This window comes from Gopherus flavomarginatus, chromosome 25, assembly GCF_025201925.1.
Source record: "Gopherus flavomarginatus isolate rGopFla2 chromosome 25, rGopFla2.mat.asm, whole genome shotgun sequence".
NCBI classification, from domain to species: domain Eukaryota; kingdom Metazoa; phylum Chordata; order Testudines; family Testudinidae; genus Gopherus; species Gopherus flavomarginatus.
In genome coordinates, this window is record NC_066641.1 from 10574836 (window position 1) to 10591139 (window position 16304).

Here is a 16304-nt window from a genome sequence, read left to right on the forward strand (position 1 = left end):
GCCCCACCCATAGGTGCCCATGCAGTGACCCCTACGCTCAGCAAGCCACTTGTGCCAACCCCCCAACACACAGTAGTGCAGGTGGGCAAAAGCATGCATTGCACACACACCCCCTCACATGGATCCTCACACACACGCCCTGCACACTTGCTAGGCACAGGCCTGCACGGCTGCCTGCTCATTGCACCCGCGTGTGCCTCTCACGCACGGCTGGGGTTGCACATGGGCGCAGCCAGCCAGGCACTTGCACACCCCTTACACACAGAGGGGTGTGTGTGTGAGAGACATGTGCTCTGCAAATCACACACACACACATACACAAGTATGTGTGACCACATGCATGCATTGCATCCAGCTCTCTCTCACACCCCCACCCCACCCCCTAGCGTGGCACCTGGTCCCATCCAGCCAGGCTCAGCTGCAGCAACCACTCCCTCCCCCTCCCCCCAACACATCTGCCCCCTCCTGCATGCATGGTGCATCCAGGTCTCTGGTGCTCACACATACACAGTGTGGGCACCAGGGCTTTACAGTTTATTTAAAGAAAGTCTTAAGCAAAAAACAAACCACGGTGAACGTGTAGATTCTGTACATAGGTCAATAAATATTTTCCAAAGTAAAGATTTTTTCTTAAAAAAACACCCTCACCCCCACCCACCCCCCAAAGCCACAACCACCACCCCGGAACAGACCCACACGTTTCGCCGCCTAGGCCGGGCAGCGTGTAAACAGTTTGGGCAAGCGCAACAGGGCTGCTGATGGCCTGTGCCCACAATGGGGGCAGCCCGGCGTGGCAGGCTGCAAGGAGGGCTGGGCCCGCTACTAACAGGCTGGCACCATCCTCTGATTGTCTGGCTGAAGAAATCCACCTCCAGTGTTCCCAGGCTAGAGGCTTCAAATATTGCAGGTCTGGGACATGCCCCAAGGAGGGGAGAAAAATAACATTTAACGTTTAACTAAACCCCCCACCCCCTGAATCATTAGGTAGCCGAGTGGTGGAAGGTTTCGGGGGCAGGATCCCTGCTGTTTGGGAACTGGAGAACAGAGCCCCCCCGGAAGGCCAGGAGCTGGAGTGCAAAGGGAGGGGGCTGCTTCACACAGGGCTGCCCTGCCCTGCTCTGAAATGCTGCAAGATCCATGAATATTTCTGGCTGATGCCCCCTCTCCCCCCAGCTAGGCACCGCAGAGCCAGAGGGGGGCAGCCTCGGCCACCTGCATGGTTTGGCGCCTGCTTGCAGGGGGCTGCACTGGGCACAGACCAGGCCTCCATCACGCCCAAACCCTCAGCATGCTTTGGGGGGAGGGGGGGGGGGCGGAAGGTGCCTGCTGCAATGGGGGAAAATGAAACTGCTAGGAGGGTGCTCCCTCCACCACTGGTCGCCACCGGAGGGCAGCAGCGAGCAGCAGGGGGGAGGAGACCTAATGTGCCCCTGTGCCCAACCTACCCTGGCCTGGTTGGAGCTGGGGAGGCGGTTGGCAAGACAGGCTCTCTGGGCATCAGTGATAAGCAGGGTCGGGCTCTCGCCCGCTGCTGCCCCTGGCTGGCTGCAGGGTAACTGCATTGTTGGTGCTTTGGGGGAGTGAGGGGGGTGCCCTTGTTGGGTGTTTGTCTAATTTAATGGAGGGGGAGTGTGTCAAGACACAGTGAAGAAGCACGCCCATGCACACAGGTGTGTGCATTTTTCTCTCATGTGTGAGCCTCCCCCCCGTGTATGTGCAACCGCTGCAGGTGAATAGGCACGTGCAACAGTGTACAGCCATGTGCTCGTGTGCGACTGGGGCATGGGTCAGTGTGTAAATGCACATGGGTGTGAGCACCTCTGGGGCTGCCTCCTCCCCCCGTGTGCCACTGCGCACACCAGAACAAGAGGGTGTTTGCACACGTGCCAATGCACAAACATGGGCCAGCAGGGCCCAGCCTCGCACAGACACACACACACACATGCCAACACCCTGTAACATTTGTGTGGGCAGGGCTTGAACTGTGCACCTGGGGGGCGGGGGGGCAAAGTCACCCACAGAAGCTTCCCCCATCCACCTTCACCTCCTCTGCTGCGCCTGTCTGCAGCAACCACCCCCCACCATCACACCCTTTTCCTGGGGACACCTGATATGATTTGGAGGGCAAGGGAGCTCCAGCCCATCAGCACCAGGAAAACGCTCCCTCCCTGCCCCCCTCAGTTGCCGTAGAACCCGTAGTAGCCGGGGTCGGCGCCCCCGTCCTTGTCGTACAGGTCCCCGTTGCGGGCAGGGGGCGAGCTCTCGGCGCTGGAGGCGTAGGGCGACACCCGGCGCCGCTTGCACTCCGCCTCGAACAGGCCCGAGTCCGAGGAGTCCACCGACTTGACCGAGGCCGGCTCGGCCCAGCCCTCCGCGTCCTTCCCCTTCTCCTCGCCGGCGGGCAGGGGCCTGATATCCCGCACGGGCCGGAACCAGCCCAGCGCCCCGGGGCTGGGCTTGGCGGGCGGCTGCCAGGCGGCAGGCGGCGAGCCGAAGGGGTGGGGCTCCTGGTAGTAGGGCAGCGTGGCGTGGGGCGAGGCCGGCAGGGGGAAGGCCTTCACGCCGAAGGGCATGTACTTGTTCCCGGTGTAGCTACCCTCGTAGGCGCTGTAATCCAGGGGGGCGGCGGGGGGCTGCTGGGAGGTGAAGTACCAGCGGGGGGGATCCTTGTGCTGCAGCGGCTCCCCGTTGTAGTAGCGGCTCTGGGGCAGCGGGTACTGCTCGTACAGGAAGCGGCTGCCGGGCAGGAGCTGCTGGCAGCTGGTGGCGTCGGGCGGGGATGGGGTCACGCGGTCGCCCTCTGCCGTCGTGTACATCCTGGGGGGGGGACAAACACAAAGTGGGGGTCAGGCAGGGGGTGGAGAGGGTGCCCTGCGGCACCAGGGTTGGAGCTGGATGGCTGGTCGGGAGGTGGCACCTGGTGCCTCAGGTTCGGCTCCAGCCCTGGCTGGCCTCAGCTGAGCTCTGGTAACTGAGCCAAGTTTGGGGGGGGTCTCAGCCCCGTTCCTGGCTGGGCATCCCTGCCCGTCGCCATCCCTCCCTGCATGCTGGCAAGCTCAGCAGCGGCCCCAGGCCCCGGCAGGTGAGCGACAAGGTTCCCTCTCCTTTTTTCCACCCACGTGCACCACTATCGAGGTACGGTGGGGATGTGCGCCAGCCGTAGAAACAAAAAAACCTCGAGAGAATCTCGCTGTTTAAAACGTTCCCAGAGGGATGACGACTCCAGCCAGGACAGGCCGTTGAGAATGAAAGAATTAAAACTGAAGTGTAAGAGAGAAATGAAACACTCAAGTAGCACTTGGAAAGAATAAACTTACAGCGAATGTGTGTGTATTGCAGGAAGTACCAAGAAGGAACAACAACAGCACACGTGTGTGTGTGTGTGTGTGTGTGTGTGTGTGTGTGTGTGTGTGTGTGTGTGTGTGTGTGTGTGTGTGTGAGAGAGAGAGAGAGAGAGAGTCTCTCTCTCTCTCTCACACACACACACACACGTGTCTCTTCCCGCTGCAGCTCTGGGAGAGAAGTGTCTCTCCCATCCCCACCGCAGCTCTGCATGCCTAATGTTTGCATCAGTGACCCCCCCAGGCAAACGGGGGCCTCGGAGACGCCTGGCAGTGACCCAACGAGGATGGTGCATCAAGGCAGACCCGCCCCCGGCCCGTGGCTGGAATGGCCTCGCGGGGCGATGGGGAGACAGCCAGTGGGGGGCGGGGAGAGGATACTCACGAGTCGAAGTTGTCCCGGAAGCCTTTGGCAAAGGGGTTGTGGTCGATTTTCAGCTGAGTGATCTAGGACAACACAGGACAGTCTGGGCACGCGTTCACAGTGTGTGTGTGGGGGGGCGGCACAGGGCTGGGGAGGGGGCAGAGGGGAAAGAGAGATAGTCTTGGGGAAGAAGCAGGGATACAGGGCAGCCCCCATCTTCCCAGTGCTCCCCCAACTGCCCCCCCAAGCCCTAGGAACCCCCCCCAATTGCTCCCACCACGGGCCTTGCTCCAGCTTTTCCCTGACACCCACCCTGCTCTTCCCAGCATGAGGCCATGGGGTGCAGACATGACACTCCAGTCCCCAGCCAACCGCACCATGGGCGGCCCCAGACCTACCCTTCTCCTTGGCACAGCACCCCCTAGCGGCTGCCCCTGGGTGTCCAAGGGGTTGCCGTGGCCCAAGGAGGCGCGGAGGCCCTGTACTCACGTCGGCGTTCTGGTAGGCTGTGACGGCGATGAACTGCGTCTCCGGGAAGATGAAGGTCTGGGTGTTGCCGGAGGGGTAGGCCTCATCCCCTTCCCCCTCCTTCACCTCCGTCACGTGCAACCGTGGTTGGTACTTGTGCAGCGACTGCAGCACGATCATCTGCAGAGAGCAGGGCACGGGAGTGTCATGGGAGAGGCGCTCGGAGCAGCGGGCACGGAGCTCAAAAGGGATGCTCTGCAGCTGGGAGTGGGGGGGGACATTGGGACAATCCACGGTAGGGTGATCCCCACTGTTCTGCGGGTCAATCTATGGGGGAGACCATGGCAGGCTTATCCAGCTGAGGGTACCATGGCCCGCTGGGATAAGCCATTGAGGGAACATCAATGGGATTCATAGCTTTAGATAGATATCATGTGGCAGGCAGTTCCACAAGCTAACTATTGGGCAAAAGGCAGCTCCTTCAGCTGGAAGGAAGGCAACAGAATGAACAGAACAGAGAAAGCACGAGGGGTCCTGAGAGTCAACCCCACACCACAGAGAAGCTGATGGTGGGGAGTAGGTAGTGTCTGGAGAGTCCAGAAGCTGGAGGGGAGTGCAGCTAGGCTCGTGGGTCTCTGTCCAGCTAACAAGGATGGGTGTCTGGCCTGTGCCCTACAATGGGGGATGTTACCTGGGTAACAGGGATGGGTGTCTGGCCTGTGCCCTGCGATTGGGGGCATTATCTGGGCGACAGGGATGGGCATCTGGCCTATGCCCCGCGATGGGGGACGTTACCCGGGTGACGGGGACAGGTGTTTGGCCTGTGATTGGGGGGGTGGGGCTGGTGGTTACCTGTGTGATGTTATTGGATGCCCCCTTGTTATTGGTGAGCTTGAGTTTTCCAAACGAGACCTCTTGGCGCATCCAGTGGGCCCCGGTGTTGGGCGAGTCGGGGTGGATGTACAGCCGGTTACCTGCCAAAACAGCCCCCTGCTGAGTGTTGCGCTGCTCCTATGGGCCCACCAGCGGCTCCCTGCACCCAGAGCCTGACGCGGCGCCCCTGCCCGCCAGCGCCCCCTCCCGGCTGGGTGCCTCTGGCTCAGGGCTCGGAGCAGCACCTGGGACCAGCTCCTCCACCCAACCACGGGAGGCAATTCCCCGCACTCACCCAGCCCAGGCTGGGAAGTGTCGGCTGGGTAGGCAGGGGGCAGAGAGGTGATAACTCATCGGCTCCACCCTGGCCCCAGGGTGCTATGCCTGCCAGGGAGCCACTGCACCGTCTCGGCTGCCCACAAGAGGGCACTCTGGCTCCTGGAAATGCGGCGAGTGCCGGGGGGGTGCAGCTGGGGCTGGAGGGACGGGGTGGGGACAGGGTGGGCTCCCCGTTGCTCCTAACGGCAACCGGTTGCTGGGCCGGTCCAGGGCCCTGTGGCGCCAGGGGAGTTTGGGGTTGGGGCGAATTGCAGACCCTAGCTCCCCACTAGGGTGACCAGAGAGCAAGTGTGAAAACTCAGGACAAGGGGTGGGGGAGTAATAGGAGCCTATATAAGAAAAAGACCCAAAATCGGAACTGTCCCTATAAAATCGGGACATCAGCTCACCCTGCTCCCCACTTCCGTTCGGGGAACACGGATCCAGCTCCACCCTCCCCAAGGAAAAAGGCAGCCCCGAGACGCTGGCCATTGCTGCTTGAAATCTAAATCCCGCCCCCTCCCTCAATCAGGAACCAGGTCTCAGGTCACAGCGAGTCCCCCCCCCCCCCCCGCCCCCGTCTGCTGCCCCAACACAGCTTCTACAGCAGGTGCCACTCTTGGAAATGGTGCAGAGGCTCCCAGCTACCCCAGGCCCAGCCTCTCCCAGCAGGAGGCACTGCAGGGAATGATGCAGGAGTGTTGGCTATGGGGGGGAGCTCTGGCTAGTCCAGTCCCAGCCTCTCTCAGCAGGGGGCGATGCAGGGGAGGGTGCAGGAGCAGTGGCTGGGGGCGCCTGGCTCTCCCAGCAGGAGGCGCTGCAGGGAATGATGCAGGAGTGTTGGCTATGGGGGGGGAGCTCTGGCTAGTCCAGTCCCAGCCTCTCTCAGCAGGGGGCGATGCAGGGGAGGGTGCAGGAGCAGTGGCTGGGGGCGCCTGGCTCTCCCAGCAGGAGGCGCTGCAGGGAATGATGCAGGAGTGTTGGCTATGGGGGGGGAGCTCTGGCTAGTCCAGTCCCAGCCTCTCCCAGCAGGAGGCGCTGCAGGGAATGATGCAGGAGTGTTGGCTATGGGGGGGGAGCTCTGGCTAGTCCAGTCCCAGCCTCTCTCAGCAGAGGGTGATGTGGGGGGGGGGTTCAGGAGCAGTGGCTGGGGGAGGGGGCGCCTGGCTCTCCCAGCAGGGGGTGCTGCGGGGGAGGGGTTCAGGAGCAGTGGCTGGGGGAGGGGGCACCTGGCTTTCCCAGCAGGAGGTGCTGCGGGGGGGGGGGGGGGCAGTGGCTGGGGGAGGGGGTGCCTGGCTCTCCCAGCAGGAGGTGCTGCGGGGGGGAGGGGGGGCAGTGGCTGGGGGAGGGGGTGCCTGGCTCTCCCAGCAGGGGGCGCTGCAGGAGCACTGGCCGTGGGAGCTCCCAACTCTCTCAAGAGAACCGAAGAGACAGTGGCAAGCACCAACCACCCCGCTGTACCCAACCCCCTGGTTCCGCCCCATGAACGAGATAACTGAGAGGGGGGGAAGGGGCCTGGATCTCTCCTTCCTACCTGGCATGTTCCCCTCGGCCTTGCCGCACTGGACCCACTTCCCGCCTTGGTACCTCCAGTGGTGCTGATCCACCAGGACGATGTCCACGCAGACCCTGTAGTGAGCCACGGGGTCCAGCCCGGAGAGGTTGAAGCTGAGAAACGGGAACATCCGCCTGGGACAGGGACACAAACACAACCCAGCGTGTTACTCTGGAGGGGACGCCCCCTGGGTCCCCATATCACTCAGCAAGACACCCCCCCTCCTTCCCTGGCGCAGAGCATCGACCTGCCCTTGAAATCCCTTGGTGTCCGGCCACGCGGCAAGGAAAGATCCCCCCCAGCAGATGAGCTGGGCCCCAGGTGGGATCCCAGCCCCGAGCAGGACAGGACGGAGGATGTATCTGTGGGACATGGGCTGGAGGAACGTGATGGCAACAAGGGGGATCGGCGCGTGGTGGCCTGGCTTGTCTGATGGTAGCACTGAGCAGCCCCAACAGAGACCAGGGCCCTGCTGTGCTAGGGGCTGCACAAAGACACAGCAAGGCAATCCCTGCCCCCAAGAGGTCACAGTCTGATTACACAAAACACATACAGGGTGGGAGGGGAAACTGAGGCACAGTGAGACTGACCAGCCCCGGGTCAGCAGCAGAGCTGGGAGGAGAACCCAGGCCTCCCGAGTCCCAGCTTGGCATGGAGCAGGCACCTTGGTTACCCCTCAGCCAACCCCATGAGGTTACCCTGTAACTACACACTCCTAGACAAGGCTGGTGCAGGGCTGGTTTCCCATCCCCATTCATTCCTGAGCACTGGGGGGGGCACCTGGGAGTATCAAACCGGAGAGATCGGGAGATGGCTGGGGGCAGAGATTGCAGGAGAGCCTGAGGGAGAGGAGGAGACGATTTAACCATTCCTAGTATTGCAGCAGAGACCAAGGGCGTTCCCTGGGCACAGGGAGGGATGGAGGGAAAGGGGGGGACTGGAGGGGGGAGGAGAAGCTCAGGGTGGCTATAGAAAGCAGGGGGAAGAAGCAGTAGAGAACGGAGGTGGGAGGGGAGACAACGGGGTGGGGGTGAGTTGTTGAAGCAACCCCCCTTCCCCCCCTCAGAGCACTGAGCTGGATTATTTCCCAGCTCTTCCAATTCCGGTTCTGAAGCTGGCCCAGCCAACCTGTTCTGATCCCAGCCCCTGCCCCCTCCCCCCCCAGCCCCTTGCCCCGTACCAAGGCAGATTTAGCTGCTTGGCCCTGTTTAGAACCCAGAGACTTGTCAAGTGACTGTGACAGGTGGCAGCTCGGTTCTGCGTCCCACGCCCAGGCAGCCCCTTCCCTCTGCCTCCCCACGTTTCCGGTTCAGGAACCGACACCGTTGCTATTCTCAGCCCCATCGTCAGGCCAGGGAAGGGCCGAGGAGCAGGAGGGAGGGAGGCAGGGAGAGGACAGCTGGGAAGGGAGAAGAGGAAAGAGGCACGATCGGGTGGGGCTCACACGTCAATTTCAAATCCCTATTTCATCCCCTCTCATTAGCGGCCTCCCCCTTCGTCAGAGCAAGAAGGGGAGTCTGAGCAAGGCAGCTGGGAAATAGGGGACACTCTCTCCCCGCTGCACACAGGGCCCTGGCCTGGCAGGAGCTGAGGGGTTCAATGCAACAAACCACATCCACACACACCTAACAGGCGCCACAAAGGGTCGAACTCGGGACCCACAAACATACCGGCATCTGCTGTTAGCGCTAGGGCAGGGGTTCTCAAACTGGGGGTCGCAACCCCTCAGGGGATTTACATGGGGGGTCATGAGCTGTCAGCCTCCACCCCAAACCCTGCTTTGCCTTTATAATGGTGTTAAATATATAAAAAAGTGGTTTTAATTTACAAGGGGGGGTCGCACTCAGAGGCTTGCTGTGTGAAAGGGGTCACCAGTACAAAAGTTTGAGAACCACTGTGGGGGGAGGGATAGCTCAGTGGTTTGTGCTGCTAAACCCAGGGTTGTGAGTTCAGCCCTTGAGGGAGCCACTTAGGGATCTGGGGCAAAATCAGAACTTGGCCCTGCTAGTGAAGGCAGGGGGCTGGACTCGATGACCTTTCGGGGTCCCTTCCAGTTCTGTGAGATGGGTATATCTCCATATATTAGGGGTTAGGGAGCAGGTGGCTGTAGACACCAGGGCCGGCCACAAGAGGGAGACATGACCACACGTGTAAGGCACTCCTATAGGGAGTGTAAGCATGGCTCCCTCTAGTGGCTGGCTTTAGGGACTGCAACAGGCTGCTAGTCCCTGCTGATACAAGTCCTCTTAAGCAGCAGCAGCTGCTTTGGGTCTGAAGGTTGCAGGTTCGCTCCAGGCGGACGCAGGAACAGCCCTACTGGGTCAGAGCAATGGTCCAGCTCGGCCAGTCTCCTGGCTTCCGACAGGCACTTTCAGCCAGTTCAGCGCACGGTGGGAACCACAGAGGCCGCCGAGGGACAACACCGACAGGAGGCAGAAAATGAAACTGGCCGGGAACACCCAGCCTCAGCCGGTTTTAGATGCCTGATCCTCAGCGCCGTCCAAATCAAGGGGGGGGAGTGAGGGGAGGGGAGATCAAGCATTACAGAGAGTGAATTAATTGTTGGTAATTATGAAGCATGGGCCCAAATCCTGCTGTCACCCACCCTGGTGTGCAGCTGGAGTGGTGCACTGATGCCAGATTTACTCTGTGAAAATAAGAGCAGCCATAGCTAGATTGATAGCAGCTAGTTAAAGATGCACCTTAGCGCCAGCCCCCTCTCAGGTTTACGCTGGTTTTACACACTGACCCACGCCGGATTAGCACGAGGGTAGCCAGGTTCAGAACCAGGCCCAGTCACGCTGATGCGACCCTTCTGGCCCCATTCCAGCCTTGCCCATGCCAACCATTCAAAAGTCATCAACCAGGCCCCCCCCCACCGGCGTGAGAGTGGCTAAAAATTCCTGAAATTAAAATTTTAAAAATAGATGCTTTTTTAATTTGCCTTCTGGATTTTGAGCCTAGGAGGGAGGAGGGGGAGAGAGAGAGAGTGAGTGAGTGTGTGTGTGTGTGTGCGTGCGTCGGGGGGGGAGGGGGATTCGTAATGTCAAGCCTCTCTCTGTCACCATGACGGCTGGAAACTTACTGTTCTTTTGTTTTAAATGGAAGCCGAGAGTCTCACATCATCACTGGATTCCCAGAGCTGGGGCTTTCAGAACAACCAAAATCAGGAGCAAATTGCCAGAGCAAAAATGCCCGAGCTGCCGAGCCTGGGATTCTGATCAGACTCCCCCTGGGAGGACTCAGGAGTGCTGCTGTAAGGGGGGGTGAAGTACGCGCTTGGGGCCAGGGACCATCATTCTGTTCTGTTCATAGGGCACCTAGCGCCATGGGGCCTGGTCCGTAGCTCCTATGTGCTACCACAATATACAACTAATCATAATAAGACTAAGAGCAGAACTGAACCCCCCTCTGGTCCTGCTCACGTTCCTGATGAAGCCAAGAGCTGAGGACCATGGGACACCAGCTGTTGTCAGTTGCGCCAGTGTAAAATCTCCTCCCCTGCTGGTTTAAATGGGCGACGGCCTGGGCTGCCCAGAGACTCTCTCTAGAGCTCCCATGATCTTTCAATCAATTATGACCCCCACCCACCCCTAGCCCCGCACGTGGAGGGGAGCAAAGGGGAACGTGTGCAAATATTGCACTAGCTAGTGAATAAAAGATGGGCCAAGGGCGGGGAGCCAGTAGGGTCCAGGCCACGCATGGCCCTGGGCAAAGCCACCTGCCCGTTTTTAACCGGCTGACCTGTTTGCAACGTGCCAGGCTCCAGGGACAGGGTGAAGCAGACGTCACCGAAGCCCAGGGCAGCCCAGGAAGGCCGGCCTCCCACAGCCCAGCCTGCTGGGTCTCGGGGAGTCTCAGTGCACCTGGGGTGTGCATGGCCTGACAGGCAGCAACTCCACTCCCGCCCCACAGGAGAGGGACACACTCAGCTGCACCTCTCTTGTGTAAGACAGACACGGCGCGGGAGGGAACAGCTTTTGGGGGACACTGGGGAGCCCGCACGCTTGTCTCTCTCACCAACAGAAGTTGGTCCAGTAAAGATATCACCCCCCAACCTCGTCTTTTTAATATCCTGGGGCCAGTCACAGCCCAGCACACACCCCATGGTACGTACACAAACATGCACACACTCTGAGCCAGCCCCCCCACACAATCAAACACACACAATCGTAACCCATTCAGCACCTACAGCTTATATGCACACGCACACCCAAGACATAGTGACACACACTGAGAGCACCCCTAGAGTGTGTGTGCACAATCCGGCATGCCCATGTACACGTCCACAGATACGCACACCTGTGGCACTCACACAACGCCCCGACTGTGCATACGCGCAGATTCACACACAAAGTGACGTGCACAGTCCCCACGGGCACACTCACGGATGTGCACAATTGATCACCAGCATAGTCACAGGTAATCTGCTGTGCGCGCGCGCACACACACACACACACACACACACACACACACACACACACACAATGAGCCGCACTCAGGCAGACGTGTGCACCCTGTGCAGTGCTGCTCTTTAAACATTAGCGGCCCCCTTGAAATATTCATCCCCGACTCTCTCTGCCGGAGGCCGCAAGCAGGACCAGAGGGCGCTTTGGGATCTGGTGCCGGGCTCCCCAAATCCTGTCTGAGCTGATTGGGGGGTGGAGAACAGAGCCAGGGGATGGGGGGGGGCAATGTGGATTCAGTGGGAGCACTGAGGTGGAGGCGGAAGGAGCCCCGCCAGAACCAGACCCGGTGGTACCGCTCCGTTAGCATGGGGAGGCCAGGGCAGCTCCCTCCTGCCCCGCAGGCTCCATTCGACCCGCTGAGCCCGGCTTTCTCCCCATCATTTCAGGGATCTCTCTCCTGCCCTGCGTTCCCCTCTTCCTCCCCCTCCTGCCGCTGCTCTTCTCTTCCTTTCTCTCTCTCTCTCTTTCCTCTGCTTGTCTCGGTCTCTCTCACTTCCTTCCTTCCTCCCTCCACTCCCTCCCCGCGCTTGCCACAGGGCATGATGCTCAAAGCTGACAGGCTCAGGCGCCCCTGGCGTGGGAGGGGGATGCTGGGCGGAACCAGGAGGGGCTTTGAGCCTTCGGGCTCTGGGTTTCCTCGAAGCGCCGGCGTTTCTGATAAAGCGGGGCCCGGGTGGAGTGATCGCAGGGCCAGGGGCGACCGGGCAGGAGCAGGGCCCCACTTCTCAGAAACGGCTTCGGAAAGCCCGGCCCAGGCCTCGCTCCTAGGGCGGAGTTGGACGTGTGGGGGCCAGGACCCTCCCCTCTCTCTGCATGGAAATCCTCCTCCCCACTGCTCAGAGACCAGCCCGGGGGCGTCCCTGGGGTGTCCAAGGGAGCCATGAGAAGCAAATGTCTTTCGGAGCTCACTTCTGCCTGCTTTCACCCTCGGTTACCTCCCAGAGATCCTCATCCCAGGTCTCCTCTTCTGTACTACTGGCCAATGGGGGGTGCCTCTGAGCACCCAGCCTGCCCCATGCCTTGCACTCTCCCATGTCTCCTCTGCCCTATGCACCCAGCCTGCCCCATGCCCAACCTGCCCCATTGCCCCCAGCCTATGTCCAAGCCCAGACTTGTGTAAAAAACGTTACACAAATGGTTTCACCTTTCCAAATGGTTTGGGACCGAGGGGGTGGGTTGGAGGGTTTAAATATCGACTCCCTGTGAAAGCCGAGCGCTCCCTGGGTTTCTAAGGAAAATCGACGTGTCTGAAAGAAACGTCCAGGTCTGAAATTCCATGTTTTAATCATGACTCTTGAAGACTGGGCCTGGGGGTTTTGCTCAGAAATGGGGCTCCTCCCCTGCTCCCATTATGAGCTTTCCGGGACACCAGAGCCAGAGCTCCAGAACTAAACGGCAGCAAACCTCAGGCTCGGAGTTAGAAGCCCCTGGAGAGCCGGGGGTTTGCTGGGTGGAGCACAGGGCTGGGAAAGCAGGGGGTCAGGGTGGCGGAGCATCTGAAAAGGGGAGGGGAAAGTTAGTACAGCCCACCTGCCCGCAGCACATTGGCATCTATAATGCTCCTCAGCTGGGTCCATGTTCTCTCTACTCTGTCAACCCTTCTGCAGCCGCTCGAACTAAAACCCTGGATCCAAAGCGCCCTGAAAATCTGGATCTGTTCAAAAGCTCTGCTCTGGGTCTGGAGGTTGCAAATGGCCCCTATCCAGAACTACCCCAAACCGGACCCGATGCCTCGCTTTCAGCCAGGCTTCTCCTCCTGCAGCTGAGTCTGCCCCACACAGCCGGGGGGTTCCTGTCCCACGGGAGCTTTGGTTTTATTTCAGCTCAGAGGTATCCTGGATCGGTTACGCCCCTCCTGCACCGGGATACTTTGTGCCGGCGCCTTGCCATGGTGACTTGCTGCAGACCAGGGCGGCAGGGGTGGGAGGGATACACTGAGCTGAGCGGCTGCCTCAGGTCTTAAGATCCTTGGTGCCCCCAACTTTCACAGACCAAAGCCGGCTGGATCCTGAGCAGAGTTCAATGGAGCTCCCGCCAGCTTGGAATCCATTCGCAGGATCTCAGCGAGGCGTTGGGAGATTATGCTGGTTTCCTGCCAGCTTTCCTTGCTTGATTAGGCAAATTAATTTCCCAAATGCTTGCCCCAAGCTCCCCGGGGCCTGGGGAGTGTGAGTGCTTTGCTGCTCTCCGGGAAGATCTCTGCTCCCAGGGCAGCAGGATCTCCCCCGAATAACTGTGTCAGAGATGTGGTCTTTGTGCTGAAGGAGCAAGCCCTTGCAGCGTGTGGCTTCTGTCTCCCAAGGCCGCGGATTTGTGGTGGCACAGGAGTGTGAGGGTGTCCTTTTCATGGCTGTGTCAGCAACATATTTCCCCATAGGCGTATGGGGCAGGTAGGGCTGGGGCTTCTCAGGCCTGGTCTCGGTGCAATGGAAGCTAGAGCAGGCCCTGCCTTGTATCCTACATGGAGCCAAAAGCAGCACCTACGCACTGAAATATGCTCCACTCCAAAAGTGGCTTCGTCAGTGGTGCAAACTACATCGCTTTGAAACTTTCACCAGTTTCCCAGCCCATGTACACAGGGGGTCTGATCTTGGTTGCATGGGTGTCAATAAGGAGTAACTCCACTTTGTGTTCGTACACAGCCTAGTGCAATGGGGTCCTGATCCTGCCTGGAGTTTCTAGGTGCTACTTTAATACAAATAAATCATAATAATACAGTGATAGAAGTTAATAAAGTACAGGTAGGAGCTGAAGAGAAACAGGCAGGCAAGATCATCCCATTCAATTACATCCAGGGGTGAAAACAACTTAACAGGACTTACCGGTACTGCCAGAGTCCTGAGGGGGGCATGGCCTAATACAGAAGAGGCGTGGCCTCAAGATTTAAAGGCCGTGGGGCACTGGCTATGGCTGGGAGCCCCAGGGCCTTTAAATCAACCGGGAATTCCAGCTGCAGAGGTGGCTGGGAGCCCCCGAGGCTCAGGGGCAAATTAAAGGGCCCGGGGCACCGGCCGCCACGGGAGCTCCGAGCCCTTTAAATCCCGGCCCCAGCCCAGCCGCCAGAGCCGCAGGTGGGATTCAAAGGGCTCTGGGCTGCCCCCTGCGGCGGGGAGCCCAAAGCCCTTTAAATCCCGGCCGTGGAAGCTGGTGCGGTCCGGCACAGTGTACTGGCTCTTGCCGGTATGCCGGACCAGATCGGTCTACTTTCACCTCTGATTACATCACATGAAGACAGACAACTAAATATTGACAATTTTTATAAGTGATTCTTGTGACGAAGTGGGGCTTTTTTCTTGGGGTTTTGTGTCTTTTCCAGGGTTTGCATGCACAGGGGGTGGGACTCAATGTACCTGGGTGTTACTGGTTTAACGAGGTGAGGGGAGAGGGAGTTTGTTGTTACAGAGGACCGGAGAGGGATTCGGGACCCCAGCCCAGGAAACACAACTGGTTCTGGCCAGTGGGAGGACAATGAGCTGCAGAGAGAGGACCCCGGTGACCTGACTAGAGGAGAGCTGCAAGGAGAGGGGACTCAGGCCTTCCTGTTTACGACCCTGTTTACCTGGAGAGAAGACAATGGACAGAGGCGGGGCTTGACCCCGGGGATATCAGAGGCCCAGCTGGGAAGCAGGGGGGCTCGGGGCTGACGAGGGGAAGCAGACAGAGCCCACCGGGATGCAGGGAGACTGGGATGTGCTGTTATTGTGAGCGGTTAGGCCTGAGGCCCTGAGAGTTTCCTGTGCTGTGTTCAACTCTCAATAAACCCTCCTGTTTTATGCTGGCTGAGAGTCACTCTGGTCTAGAGAACAGGGTTGCATCAGCCCCTTCGGGGGTGAAGAGGCCCAGGGGGTCCAGAGTGCGTGGACTCCCGGAGGGGGCCCACGGCAGAGACAGACATGCTAAGGCTCAGAGAGGTGCGGCTCCAGGAGGTGGAGGGGCCTGACCCCGAGAGAGAGTGGACCCCCGAGAAGGGCTGTCTCACTAAAAGGGGCACCCCCCCCCCACGGACCGCACAGGGCCAAGAGTGGGCACGATCTGTGAGTCCGTGACACTTGTATACAAACGTAAGAAGTTTAAATACTCAAGATGGGTGGACTTGAGTGCCTGGTATGAAATAGGATATTGATAGAAGAGGAATCACAGAAACTTGGTGGGCTGATAATAAATCAACGAGTAACACCAGGGTACCAAATGTCTAGGAATGAAAGTAGGCCATGCTGGTAGGCGAGTGGCACGATATGCGAAAGAGAACCGTCAAACATAGCAAATATCTTAAATGAATCAAACTGCATCTACGGAGAGAAATTCCATGCTCGAAGAAGAACATACCAGTAGGGATATACCACTGACCACCTGACCAGGATGGCGATAGTGCAGGGGTTCTCAAACTGGGGGTCGTGACCCCTCAGGGGTTCACAAGGTTATTACATGGGGGGAGGTCGCAAGCTGTCAGCCTTCACCCCATACCCCGCTTTGCCTCCAGCATTTATAATGGTGTTAATATATTAAAAAGTATTTTTAATTTATATGGGGGGTTGCACTTAGAGGCTTGCTGTGTGAAAGGGGTCACCGGTACAAAAGTTTGAGAACCACTGCGATAGTGAATGTGAAATGCTCAGGGAGATTAGAGAGGCTACAAAAACAAACTCCAATAATGATGGGGGATTTCAACTATCCACAAATTGACTGGGAACATGTCATCTCAGGAAGAGATGCAGAGATAAAAATCTCTAGACACCATTAATGGCTGCTTCTTGGGTTAGCTAGTCCTTGCACCTGCAAGGGGAAAGACAATTCTTGATTTGGTCCTAAGTGGTACAAAAGGTGAATATAACTGAACTGTTCAGTAATAGTGATCATAATGTAATTAAATTTAACATCTTGGGGGGGGGGGGGGAAGCCGGAGAGTACCAGAGAAA

General features: G+C 58.8%; 1 protein-coding gene across 1 annotated transcript in view; it reads right to left on the minus strand.

Moving 5' to 3' along the window:
• Positions 1-2070: 2070 nt before the first annotated feature.
• Positions 2071-16304, minus strand: part of TBX21 (T-box transcription factor 21) — a 34128-nt gene continuing 19894 nt past the window's right edge. Inside the window, exons 2-6 of the mRNA XM_050934824.1 lie at positions 6899-7053; positions 5026-5147; positions 4195-4353; positions 3727-3788; positions 2071-2817 (exon numbers count right to left, since the gene is read on the minus strand). Coding sequence (XP_050790781.1) covers positions 2178-2817; positions 3727-3788; positions 4195-4353; positions 5026-5147; positions 6899-7053 — 1138 coding nt within the window. The 3' untranslated portion in view covers positions 2071-2177. The remainder of the gene's footprint in view (positions 2818-3726; positions 3789-4194; positions 4354-5025; positions 5148-6898; positions 7054-16304) is intronic.